Source organism: Girardinichthys multiradiatus, chromosome 23 (assembly GCF_021462225.1).
Source record: "Girardinichthys multiradiatus isolate DD_20200921_A chromosome 23, DD_fGirMul_XY1, whole genome shotgun sequence".
Lineage (NCBI taxonomy): Eukaryota > Metazoa > Chordata > Actinopteri > Cyprinodontiformes > Goodeidae > Girardinichthys > Girardinichthys multiradiatus.
In genome coordinates this window covers 12,776,528-12,790,110 of record NC_061815.1, presented here as the reverse complement: position 1 = coordinate 12,790,110, position 13,583 = coordinate 12,776,528, and the positions used below count along the sequence as shown (strand labels likewise).

Sequence of the window (13,583 nt, the reverse complement as noted above, 5' to 3'; positions counted from 1 at the left end):
TTTCTGCCACGGAGGCCCCCAAGGAAGAAAACGGACTGCTTTGCTGAATATCCGCGGACGCACGGAACTCTTTAACCCCCCCCCACTCTCTCGCCCTATGCTCAGAGGAGACAACGACAAGTAAAATCCACCTTTTATTTTTATTTCTTTATTAGGAATAGCTTGGTGAGGGTAGAGGAGGTTTTAGTGCGATGTAGAATCGCCACTTATAGTCTAATGTGTTCTGAATTGTATGTGCATGCAACCTTTTTGAAACTTGACTGCTGTTGAATTTCAGAGGCCGCCGAGTCTCGGAAGTTGTGTTTTATGTGTGCAAATACCTGAGCCCAGGTGCGCTGAGAAACTGGACTGCTATAATAACCGTATGGTGAAAATCATCCATTTTCTTTGTCTTCTACTTCATGTTTTACTGGTTTGCCACCATAAAGGTTTATGATCCTTTGTGTGGGCTGATTTTACAACTTTGCTTGGGGGTTTTATGACCGCCTGTGTCCCGCTGAGCTACACTTTGGGAGGGGCGCTCCCAAAGCTTCGTTCAACCATATTCCCTTTTTATTTTGCCATAACTGCTGGGTTGATCTCATACACACTCACTGCTGTTTTTATTTTGTTTAGTTAGATATTTTACCCCTTTTATTTCTTTGCAGAACCTTGCATGTTTGATTAGGTGAAGGTTATTGAATCGGCATAGTGAGGTGGAACGGGCTGTTGATTTAATAAATATTCACGTAGATAAAGAGAAGTCGTTTGTGTTTATTTTGTGCAAGAGTGATTTGTCAGTCAAAATAAGGTCAAAGTTCCCCACGTTTCGGCAGAAACGGTTAATTAAACAGTGACATCTAGTAATAGTTATGAATTATTACTGAGTATTTAACGGTTGTAATTATCAAAGGCTTTAGGCTACAATTACAACACCAGAGGACATCTCTGGCTTCGACTCATAAATAAGGATTTTTGGTTAAGAAATTAATTTTCTCAAATTATGATTTTAAATTATAATTCTTGATAAATATTAATTAATTAATAATCATAATCCTAACAGACTGCTGGAAATAAGCACCAGAATAAACAGAATATTAAAAAGGACCCTAAACTTTTGATTTCAAGCAAGTTTAAAACATCCATATGTTTCAAGTCTTTGCTACAGAAAAGTATTTACACAAAGCTCACTGAGCAAAACATGCAAGTTACTTTTGTTTGTCACGTTTCTGTGGAGGAGCTCATATTTTTTGTGCTTTTGCTTTCTGGTTCTGAACACAACATTTCTGAAATGGCCAGAACCGTTGCTACCAGAACACATGAGAACAACAGTTGTAGACTTTGGACAAAGACTAAGAAACCGTTAAATTAGATGTGGGTGCATTCATCTTGTGCCATCAACATTAAGTAAGACTTTGGTGCTGAAACACTATTCATCAGATCAGAAGGCTGCAGCCTTTCATTTCTGTTGCTGATATTTTAAAGAGTGACTAACTCATTTCACACCCAGAGCAGCTTTGTCTCCATTTTCACTTCATTTTAGTTTTGGCTTTAGCATCACAACAGCTGTTAGGACAGATTCCAGCCTCATCACTCAGCACGGGCCTCATGCTGAGGGAGGACCCTGCTTATTGGCTGTGTTCACACACACACACTTACCTAGTTACCCTCTCTCCACATGAGGTGCTACGCTGCGCAAAATTAGCTTTTGTGTTTACTGTTTATATAACAACATTCAGAAAATATTTTTTCAGCTAGTATTTTCAAAGTAGAAACTAAACAACATGTTATTATGGATAATTTCACATTTGAAGGGATAATCATTTCAAATAATCTTGATTTTAATATTGACCAAAGTAATCGTAGTTATTTTATTCCATCACAATTTAGCAGCTCTGGTCTATTTATATCCTGAGGAGATACCAGAGAACAGGCAAGTGTTACCGGAGTTTCTTCCACCTGTATGGAGCTTAAAGTACAATAAAGTGGCTGCCCACTGCTCTTTAGTTGTCTCTAAGAAGGGTCCAACACTTTTTTCATGCTTACAAATACAATATTGGCAGGTTGGAAATATTTCAGTCGCATAAAAACACAGAGAGTCATGGTAGCTTAACTAAAGAAGTGCCAGCTATCAGTCCTGTTAAAGTAATGCTGCTTTAGATCTACAGTGAGGCAGCATATTTGTTGGCAGATGACTGCAGGCTAGCTACGAGCAGACAGATTAACCTGCTAAAATAGTTTTTCTTGGACCTGTGTTATTCAAGAAATAGCAGAACAAGTTTTATGCACAATAAGCACTTGAAAACAATGGAATAAGCCTGTATATTTAGATCACACTAACACTTTACCAACAAAATCCAAATTATTCAAATTTACTGACACAGTAAAATAGATATATTTTTATTTAAAGCCAAAACTTAACTTTCTGTTTGCATCACTAGTGCCCTTTCATTTTTGTTATTTTTCCAAAGTAGGCAGACAGGAAGTGGCTGGAGAGAGGGATTACATGCAGCATTGGTCTCTAAGGTTGGGACTCAAACCCGGGAGGGCTGTGTTGAGGACTGTAGCTCAGAGAATAGACTTTAAAATACTTCTGTTAGTCTATAAATCACTGAATGGCTTAGCACCAAAATACATTACAGACTTGTTGTCAGTGTATCAACCACCCAGACCTCTCAGGTCTTCTGGCTCAAATCTACTGTGCAAACCCAGAACCAGAACCAAACATGGAGAAGCAGCTTTTAGTTCTTATGCTCCACTAATCTGGAATAAACTCCCAGAAAACTGTAAAAGCGCCGAAACCCTAAGTTGCTTTTAATCAAGATTAAAAACTTGTTTGTTTAGAGTGGCCTTTGAGTGTGTCATCTAAGCATTGTTAGTTACGTTTTCAGTCCAGTTTTCCTTTCATCTTCTTACCCATCATTCTATTCTCTTTATTTTATTTTTATATATATTTTTTAATTACCTCTGTTGTTTGATTTTCTGTATCATTGTAATGCTTTTCCTTATGTACAGCGCCTTGAGTGCCTTGTTGCTGAAAAGCCCTATTTAAATAAACTTTACTTGACTTGTATATGTTAGTATTTGTTTTACTTTTTTTATTTATTTACATGTTCAATAAATTGAACAGAACTAAAAAATAACAGTATATAGTGGGTGTTTATTTAATGTTTTTGCTGAAGTCTATGCTTTAAAAATAGCAATTATATATGTTATAGATAATGTAACTCTAACAATCAATACCTAAGATTGTTTTAGTAGCGGTAGATGTTGCCATTTTGTTTTAAATGAAATAAAAGCCATTGGAGTGTGCCATAAACGTGAAACTCTGATACTTTTACTAGGGTTATTACACTCATGCAACACCATGACTATACAAAATACATTAGAGCATAAAGACTAACTTGAGTGCACTTTCTTTTTACAACAACTGTAACTTTGGATTTCCTGAGCAGCAGCGGTGGAGGTAGGAACATCAGAGCCCGTGAGCTGATATAATCCAGATCCAGACAGAACCTCAAAGGCCCTCCCAAACCAGTAAAAGAAAAGAGAAAAAACTAAACTACAACTTGGTTAATTTCTTTCTAATACATCATTTTCAAGCAAAGTAGTGGGGACCTTCAGCCTTATATATGCACAATAAATGAAACAACCAACCTGAATGCAACCAAATTTGATTTTCCTTTGTTTAAATGAGATTTAGTTGCAGATCCAGCTGACTGGTAAATTTAAATATTTCCACCTCCATTCCTGAAGATCCTCAGGCTCCAAAACTGCAAAGCGCCACAGGTTAAAAGTCTCTGCCACGTATTGACTTTGTGAGTGACGCTTACCTTTCTCTCTCTGAGCTCAGGTAGCAGACGAGGTGACAGGCCCAAAGCAAGGGACCTGCATAAGTGCTGAGAGCTGTTAAAAAGATGGCAGGCGCTTCGATGTAGCTTTCCAAACCAACGAAGCCCACAGAAATGTCGACGGTGCCGATGTTGTTGGAGTTGCCCTGCAGGTACGTAAAGAAACCTTTTAGAGCATTGATGACTGCATTGATGATAACTGTACAGACAAAAACAAGTACACACAATGTTCTTTGTTTTTAAATTATTACATCAAAATGCTATGGATTCCCAGCAAGCCAGTAGCGTCTGTGTCTCTGACCAGATCAGCAAACACAGCTCTCAGACAGAGGCTGGAGGTTAAACCATTCAGGCCAAATGAAAATGTTTATTTGTGCATTTACAAAAAAAAAAAAGAGCAATCTGGACAAAAAACATTTCTGTGTTCTGTATGAGCTGTTTATTAGACAAAATCTAAAAAGTATAAAAATAATTATTTACACATCCTTTTCCATCACTTCAAGCAGATAAGTCATTTAAAACTGCACTTTTCTAGAGCAAAATGAGCCTTTTGAACAACGTCCTCTCTAATATAGAAGACATTAACATATAGGGATGAAGAACTTTTGTCTGGAGCCACAGTGCACAACTGCATTTTGCTGTAAACAGGAAAGTTTGTTGACAAAAAAGTCCCTCTTAACAAGAAAATGTTAAATGGATGAGTGTCGTTTATTGGCAACGCATAAAATGAGGGGGTGAGCACTCTTACTCTTCTCATCCCTGAATATTCTCTATGCAGGACAGGCGGATGAGTTTCTGTTCCAAACACTTTTTGATTGGGAAACAATATTGGCTTCAAGGGATGGAACAAAGCACAAGGCTGAGGGAAGACAGACAGTCCAAGCAGGGAGTTAGCAGCCTGACCACCAAGACAACCACAGCTGTTGTTTGTGCACACAAACTTTCCCAGGCAAAAAATTGTGCTGTTTTGCTCTTGTTTTTACTTTTTGGTAGCTGTTTTTAGTGACAAACAACTTGTGTAAAAACTGTTTACAGACCTATAGAGTTCGAGTGGTGTTACAGACGGTGGGCAGAAACCAGTGCCATCAGAAACTGAATCAATATTAATTTTCAAAATTAAATGCATTGATTTCAAAATGAATTTAACTAAATTCAACCTAACAGAAATGAAATTCATTTGCTTTGAAAATGTATTTTGTATTGAAAATTCTGTTTGACTACTTTTACTTTAACAAAGCCTCTCTATACACGAGCCGCACGCTCTACCGCCGCTTTCCTTCTACTTTCGGTTTCAGTTCTATGATCCAATTTCAACTCCTTAGGTCATTTTTTTGCATCACACATCTGGGTCCTTGAGAAAGCCACAGATTAATCAAACACTGATTCACCAATTTACTTTTCACATCCGGCTGAACTTCCTTTATGGCATGTTGAGCTGTAACAGCGCAGCATACATGAGCTTGGCGGATGTCATTCATCTTGTCAAACATATCGATGGGGAAACGCAAGCCGACAGTAACACCAGCAGAACAGTATGCTAATTCTGGGTCGTTAACTAATAACTAACAGTAGCATAACTGTTACAGTTGGTCCATCGTTGGTCCGTTGACTGATTATAGATAGAAACAAGTATTAGTACTATCTTTTGTCTTGAGCAGCATAGCTGGTCAGAACCAGAGCAGAAGTAACATCTATCTGAACACTGCCAGAATTTCTGTTGTTTTAAATGAAAGTTTTTGTGGTCGTTTGGCACAGTGGTAAATTAAAGAAAGCCTGAGTTCACCAAAGAGTGGTTTTAAATTGCTTGGTGGGGTGGCGGTTTGTTAGGTCCCTAAGAACCTGCTCTCAGACAACATTTCTCCTCTTTTCTTCCTTTTCCGTGGATAAGTCACCATATAAATCTTCACCTTGTGAACTCACAGAGCTGGAGTCTTTGCTATGAAGACTTTCATCATATGGGACCAACTGTTTTATAAATTGACATTTGAGATCAGTGTACCACATGTAATGTTGTAACTCTTGGAACTTCTGCTCACTTTCATTCATTCACGTTCGTTAAGATACACTATATTGCTGTAAGTATTGAGTCACACCACCAATTCAATGAATTCAGGTTTTCCAATCACTTCCATGGCTGCAGGTCTGTAAAGTTTTGTGTAGAGAAACCTGACTGCCCTGCATAGAGTCCTGACACCTTTGGGATGAATTGGAGCAGAGGCTGCAATTTTGGTTTTCTCATCTAACTATAAAAACACTCCTGAACCTTGTGGAAGATGTTTACAGAATAGTTTATATTGCTGCTGCTTGCAATGGTGGGTCCATCAACAAATTGGACCTTGGATTAAGGATAGAATTCCATCGAAGTTCATGTACGTGTAGAAGTACACAGACAAATACTTTTGGCAATATGGAGTATTTTATGATTTTAGACATGGCTATAAATAAAACTATTGCGAGTTGCAAGACCAAACAGAGCTGCTCAAATAAACTCTTTAACTAGGCCATTAGTTTCTAGTACTGGAAACACATTTATAGTTCAGTTAAAAGCATTGCAATTACCCATTTTTACAGATAAGACAAAAAAAAAGTTTCCATAAACCTTTCCTTCAAACAGGCATTATTTACATCAATTTTATTTTGATGTACTTGAATGATTTGATTCCACTATTTATAATGAACAGTAATTGCCTTTATAACCAGGTTGTGCTGTTGGATGTTTGCCTCTCCCTTATTCTGCTCCCTCACATGTAAAATCTGTGAAAATCAGCAGAGATCAAACATGACTTTCTTTCTGAATGTGAACGCAGCGATGATCTGCGGGTAGCATCACACAAAGTAATTTCTTCTCCATCTGTGCACACGTCTGTGATCAGAGAGGGAGAAAACACCAACAGCTGGTTCCATTTAAAACAAACAGTAACTATGTATAAGCAGGTTGGAGGCTGCATATAGATGCTTTTCTTCTTGCTTTCTCGCTGAAGTCCTGCTGTGATGTTTTTAGTGTCACTTTGCACAAACAGCAAATATTTATTGCTTTTGAAAATACACAGTGTGAGATTATCCTTTTATTGTCATTTTCACAACGAAATAGAAAAAAAAAGCTATATGGACAGCGAATAGAAAACTAAATAAGTTATATAAAACAGACAAATAGAAGCAGCACGTTAAACAGATAAAATATAAGCACACGTACACACATTCATACTGATTGTACATTCCCGTTATTGCATCTCTCTTTACATTCTGCCTGTATTGAGTTTAGCTACTGCTGTTGGATAGAAAGGGTAGTTGAAGCTGCTTGTCCTAGAACAGCAAGGCATTTCAGACGAAAAAGAATTTCAAATGAAAGATGTGAGCCAGCAGGGCCGGATGATGCATCTACTTGATGGAGTCTCTACTATTCAAAGAGAAAACAGGTGAAAAACTCTTGGCAGATGTCTGGTAAATAAACACTTTTTCTGCTGTCTTGTTGATCATCTGGTTTTCAGATGTTGACACATCCAAAGACAAGTCCAACCCTAAAACTGAAGCTTTAGATTCAATTTAATAGAACACACCTAAATATATTTTATAGTGACTTAATGATAAACAAAAACACATTAAAGTCCTGTGCAAACAACTGCCTTCAGATGACACCTAATGAGTAAATACAGTCCAGCTGTGTGCTACATCATCTCAGTATAAATCCAGGTTACCTGTGAAGGCCTCAGAGGGTTGCTGGTTATGAAGACGAACAAACACAGCTGACAGATCAAGAATAAAGTTGTGGAGAAGTTAAAAGCAGGGTCAGGTTGTAAAACAGTCTGCCAAGCTTTGAACATCTCACAGGGCTCAGTTTAGTCTGTGCTGAAAATAGAAAGTCTGGCACAAATGCAAACCATCAAGGGGCCTAGGGTAGATAAGGAGGAGCTACAGAGATCCACAGCTCAGGTGGGAGAATCTTCCAACAGGAAATTATTTAATAAGATACTCCACAAATCTGCTCTTTATGGAAGACTAACAAGAAAACTATTGTTGAAAGAAAGACAAGTCATGTACGGGACACAGCAAACATGTGGAAGAAGCAAAATAAACCTTTTGGCCTGCGTGCAAAACGCTCTTTGCTGCAGAAAACTAACACAGCAGACTAACCTGAACACACACACTCCCACTGTAACACATGGAGGTGGGCACATCACACTTTTCTTCAGCAGAGACAGAGAAGAAAACCTGTAAAGTAAAGTAAAGCAAGAATTTTGGCCTGTAGATGTGCAAAGCTGATAGAGACATACCCCAAAAAATTTGCATCTGAAAATGAACCAAGGTGCTTCCACAAAGTATTGACTCAGAAGGAAATGCATGCATCATATTTCAAGTTGCATAAACATGTTGAAAACCATGTATCCTTTAACTTCCATTTCACATTTATGCACCACTTTGTGTTGAAGGTAACACAAAATGGTGCATAAATAACACAGTCATGTCTTAACATTTAAGGTTACTATACCATAATTACGCCTGGACACAGAGATGGGAAATTATGTAGTGATGGTGTAATCCCGAGCCCATCACAGCTTTAAAACCCAGGGGTGATGAGGGTTATTGAACCGTTAGCAACATGGAAGTCCTGTTGACAACAATGAACAGCTGCAAAGCAAATATCTGCTGTGAGCTGAGCTTAAATGAAAAAGGCAGCCATCATATATGGCTGTAAAGGAGCGTTCAACATTAGAAAACATGACTGGAAACAACCTTCCCTCTGCTGGCCTTTATAGCAGAGCAGGGAGAGAGTAATAGAGTTCAGATAAGAACAGAAGCAGCACAGCAGTGCTCCTCAAACACCGTCTGGCATTTTATTGCAGGCGATAGCTTTCCTAAATTTCTATATAATCTGGTAGAGCATTAAATTAGATGTCTCTAACAATCAGACAAAAACTCTTGACCACCTGACAGACCTGTTATATAAGGAGGCAAGGAGTCCTGACGCACAGCTGCCCTGTCCTTAAACCATCAGTAAAAAGTTTATCTTGTAAAGTACTTTCAGATGTCATCTGTCTTCAACTGAAGTAAAATACAAAAAGTGGATTGAACTGAATTTTTTTGCATAGATTTATCATATTATAGTGGTAGTTGACAACTTTTAAAGTTGCAATGCAAATTCAAATTGTATAACAAGACTTAAGTCTTATTCAAAACAAAGTAATATGATGATTGGTTACGTTATGAGAACCCCCTTTTTTTTTCTCAGTCTTCTAAACAAAGTTTACCCTTTTCTCTGCACTGTTTGGTATACCACAGAGTGTCTCTGAGGCCTGGTCCCATTTCACCTTTTCCCCCTACTCCACATGCCCTACCACTCTGTTTAGTGTGTTTATGTCAGGGAGTCAGAGTTTCCCTGCTGCTAGGAAGAAAGACAGGAAGTAGTTCTCGACTTGTCGCCCTGTTTGTGTTGATGAAGTCGACTTATTAAGACTGGGCTGGTTGTTACTTAGACTTAAAATGGATAAATCACAAAGGGTGACTTCTCATATTTTGTTTAGTAATCCCAACGACAAAAAAGCAAAGACATCATGAAAAATCTTGGCCACAGAGTAACGTGGGGAATCTCAAGTTGGTTTTAATTGGAGACTCTTCCACTAGATGCTCCTGTATCTCACAAACTCCTTCTTTAAATATTTTGTTTTTGTTGTTAAGATCACACGTCATACTTAAGGGCCAGAAAAAAAGCTACACATATTGAAAGTATGAAGCATCAATGAATCACTGTCAAACTTTTTTTTGGCTTTCAAAGTGGAAAAGTGCCTTTATAACCAATATATCTGAAACAAAAAAAAGAATTTGAGCCTCAGTTAAAACTGGACGCACTTCCATAAATGGAAGATGATGTTGCATCTATGGTGGCCCATCTATACAGGTCCTTCTCAAAATATTAGCATATTGTGATAAAGTTCATTATTTTCCATAATGTCATGATGAAAATTTAACATTCATATATTTTAGATTCATTGCACACTAACTGAAATATTTCAGGTCATTTATTGTCTTAATACAGATTATTTTGGCATACAGCTCATGAAAACCCAAAATTCCTATCTCACAAAATTAGCATATCATTAAAAGGGTCTCTAAACGAGCTATGAACCTAATCATCTGAATCAACGAGTTAACTCTAAACACCTGCAAAAGATTCCTGAGGCCTTTAAAACTCCCAGCCTGGTTCATCACTCAAAACCCCAATCATGGGTAAGACTGCCGACCTGACTGCTGTCCAGAAGGCCACTATTGACACCCTCAAGCAAGAGGGTAAGACACAGAAAGACATTTCTGAACGAATAGGCTGTTCCCAGAGTGCTGTATCAAGGCACCTCAGTGGGAAGTCTGTGGGAAGGAAAAAGTGTGGCAGAAAACGCTGCATGAGAAGAGGTGACCGGACCCTGAGGAAGATTGTGGAGAAGGGCCGATTCCAGACCTTGGGGGACCTGCGGAAGCAGTGGACTGAGTCTGGAGTAGAAACATCCAGAGCCACCGTGCACAGGCGTGTGCAGGAAATGGGCTACAGGTGCCGCATTCCCCAGGTCAAGCCACTTTTGAACCAGAAACAGCGGCAGAAGCGCCTGACCTGGGCTACAGAGAAGCAGCACTGGACTGTTGCTCAGTGGTCCAAAGTACTTTTTTCGGATGAAAGCAAATTCTGCATTTCATTCAGAAATCAAGGTGCCAGAGTCTGGAGGAAGACTGGGAAGAAGGAAATGCCAAAATGCCAGAAGTCCAGTGTCAAGTACCCACAGTCAGTGATGGTCTGGGGTGCCGTGTCAGCTGCTGGTGTTGGTCCACTGTGTTTTATCAAGGGCAGGGTCAATGCAGCTAGCTATCAGGAGATTTTGGAGCACTTCATGCTTCCATCTGCTGAAAAGCTTTATGGAGATGAAGATTTCATTTTTCAGCACGACCTGGCACCTGCTCACAGTGCCAAAACCACTGGTAAATGGTTTACTGACCATGGTATCACTGTGCTCAATTGGCCTGCCAACTCTCCTGACCTGAACCCCATAGATAATCTGTGGGATATTGTGAAGAGAACGTTGAGAGACTCAAGACCCAACACTCTGGATGAGCTAAAGGCCGCTATCGAAGCATCCTGGGCCTCCATAAGACCTCAGCAGTGCCACAGGCTGATTGCCTCCATGCCACGCCGCATTGAAGCAGTCATTTCTGCCAAAGGATTCCTGACCAAGTATTGAGTGCATAATTGTACATGATTATTTGAAGGTTGACGTTTTTTGTATTAAAAACACTTTTCTTTTATTGGTCGGATGAAATATGCTAATTTTGTGAGATAGGAATTTTGGGTTTTCATGAGCTGTATGCCAAAATCATCCGTATTAAGACAATAAAAGACCTGAAATATTTCAGTTAGTGTGCAATGAATCTAAAATATATGAATGTTAAATTTTCATCATGACATTATGGAAAATAATGAACTTTATCACAATATGCTAATATTTTGAGAAGGACCTGTAGGCATTTTACTCCCTATGGATGTAAACAAACAGGACATACTGTAGCGAGTGCTGTAGGAACAAAGACAGAGCTCATGGAAGTAAACTCAGGGAAAGGAATATGGATCTGTCTTCACCCACAAACCAACAATCTCTCCCTTGGAAATAACCTTTTCCCTAGAATTGTAACAATCTGAAGGATGAGGAAACAGCAAAATGCTGATCATCAGAGTAACAGTGTTGGTCAAAACTGGAGCATAAAATACAATGTCTGTCTGATACTAGAATTCTATATCATTTGAATTAAAGTTCTTGTAACAACCGATGGGTCGAAACTGTAGAGTGATTCTCCTCAATGGACAAATTGCCATACATAGCTAGTGTACTTCGTTTATGTTCTGATGGACTCTAATGAGTGATACGTTTTCTTATTGTTTCACGTAACCAAAAGCCCTGCTATCAATAGACATTGCAAATTAACTTAGCCTGTGAGTGTATGGTATTCCTATACAAACTTTTGTCCTGGGTGCCTCGAGACCATCATCAACCTTGACATTCTCAGCTCTCTTTTATTCCTTTAGACATGAACGGTGTAAAGGAAAACGCTGTAAAGGAAAAGTTGTAAAAATGATGATATATGCTTATACATTCTGTTGCTTACCTGAAAGTAAAAGAAGGCTTGGCCAAACCAGTAGTGCATGATGGTGGTCTGGGCTGCGTCATAGTGGAGTTTCTTCCAGATAAACTGAGCCATAAGTGTCTGGATCAAGAGGCCACAGCAGAGCACTGGCAGGTTATGGGCCCGAAACAAGAGGGAAACCAACAAAACCAGGCCACTGTAAATCTCCCACAATCCCCTACTCTTCAGCTTTGCATCTGCAGTGATGATCTGGGATCTGAGCAGGTCCTTGGTGCCCGAGAAGAGGATACCCAGAACGAAGACGTAAACAAAGCGTGCCTCCACTGTTCCCCTGAAAGACAAGAGGATCGACTGTGTCACTTCTGTTCCAGCAGAAACAGGACGCCAGTATTGATTTGTCCCGACGAAAAGTCTAGTTCAATATTCAGATAATTGAGGAAAGAGACTTCGCAAAGTGAGCTCTGGCTTTGAGTGTTTTGCAATCACAAATACTTAGATGTGGGGTAGAAAAAAAAAGCACCTAATCCAGACTTTGTTTACTGAATAATGAAAGAAAGAAGCTTAATCAAAACACCAATCAGAGTCCAAATAACAGACTAAATCAAATTAAACTGATTTTAAATCCCCTAAAACATCTCTGTGAAGAAGACAACATATACCTAAGGCATGTGTCAGCCTGGAAAGTATCAGAAAGTCATTTCTATGGCTTGGAGACTCAAGAGAAGCACAGTGAGACCCATCATTCACAAGTTGAGGGAAGGTGGAACAGTTGTGAACTTTCACAGGTGGCTGAACAAACTTACTCCAGGGGCACATCGAGGAAGAGGTCACAAAACAATAGAGGACCACATCTGAAGTGCTGCAGGCATCAATTGGCATAGCTAAGGTCTGTGATCATGATTTAACAATGAGCAAGAGGCTGGGCAAAAATGGCCATTGTGGGAGAGCAGCATGGCTAAAAAAATAGAGACACAGTGAAGGCTCTGGAGTGGCCTAGTCAAAGTGTGGACTTAAATCTGATTGAGATGCTGTGGCTTGACTCTAAACCGCTCCAACGTGAACTGAACTAGAACTGAAAGAAGAGATGTTTAAAAAGTTCTCCACGTGTTTATCAGGTTTAAGGGCTTAATTACTTTTTTTTTTTTCCCATTTTGCATTTTGTTTTTGTTTAATAAAATAAAATAATCTTCTGATCTGGAAAATGTAAGTGCCACAAAAAGTAAAAGACAGAAGAAATCTTTAAGGGGGTAAATACTTTTTCACAGTCCCGTACCCAAATAGAACAATAATTAAAGCGATGGAGGAAGAAAGTCTGGAAATATGACTTCATCTCTGCTCTGATGTGAACGCCAGTTTAATGCAACAATTATGTGTTTTGTGCACATTTCAGGACCTTCTGCTATATCTGGTTTCCAAAGTTCACAGCTTTAATTAATTTCATATCCTTCCCTCTTGTTTAACAGGATTGCTCATATTTCTGTGACTCATAACCTTTCCTTCATTCGGTATGCGGTGTGTCAATGTAACATTAATAATTAAAGCCAGGAGACTGGGAGACTGAGCGAACTGCCGCAGGAAACAGGCTGTCTCCCACCCATCACATTGTCAGTTTCTCAATATGTTTGAGGAACAGGG

At 39.1% G+C, this 13,583-nt stretch overlaps 1 protein-coding gene across 1 annotated transcript in view; it reads right to left on the bottom strand.

Moving 5' to 3' along the window:
- Positions 1–13,583, bottom strand: part of pigg (phosphatidylinositol glycan anchor biosynthesis class G) — a 114,477-nt gene that overhangs the window by 23,486 nt on the left and 77,408 nt on the right. Inside the window, exons 11-12 of the mRNA XM_047353613.1 lie at positions 11,970–12,279; positions 3,813–3,976 (exon numbers count right to left, since the gene is read on the bottom strand). Of these exons, the coding sequence (XP_047209569.1) occupies positions 3,813–3,976; positions 11,970–12,279 (474 nt within the window). The remainder of the gene's footprint in view (positions 1–3,812; positions 3,977–11,969; positions 12,280–13,583) is intronic.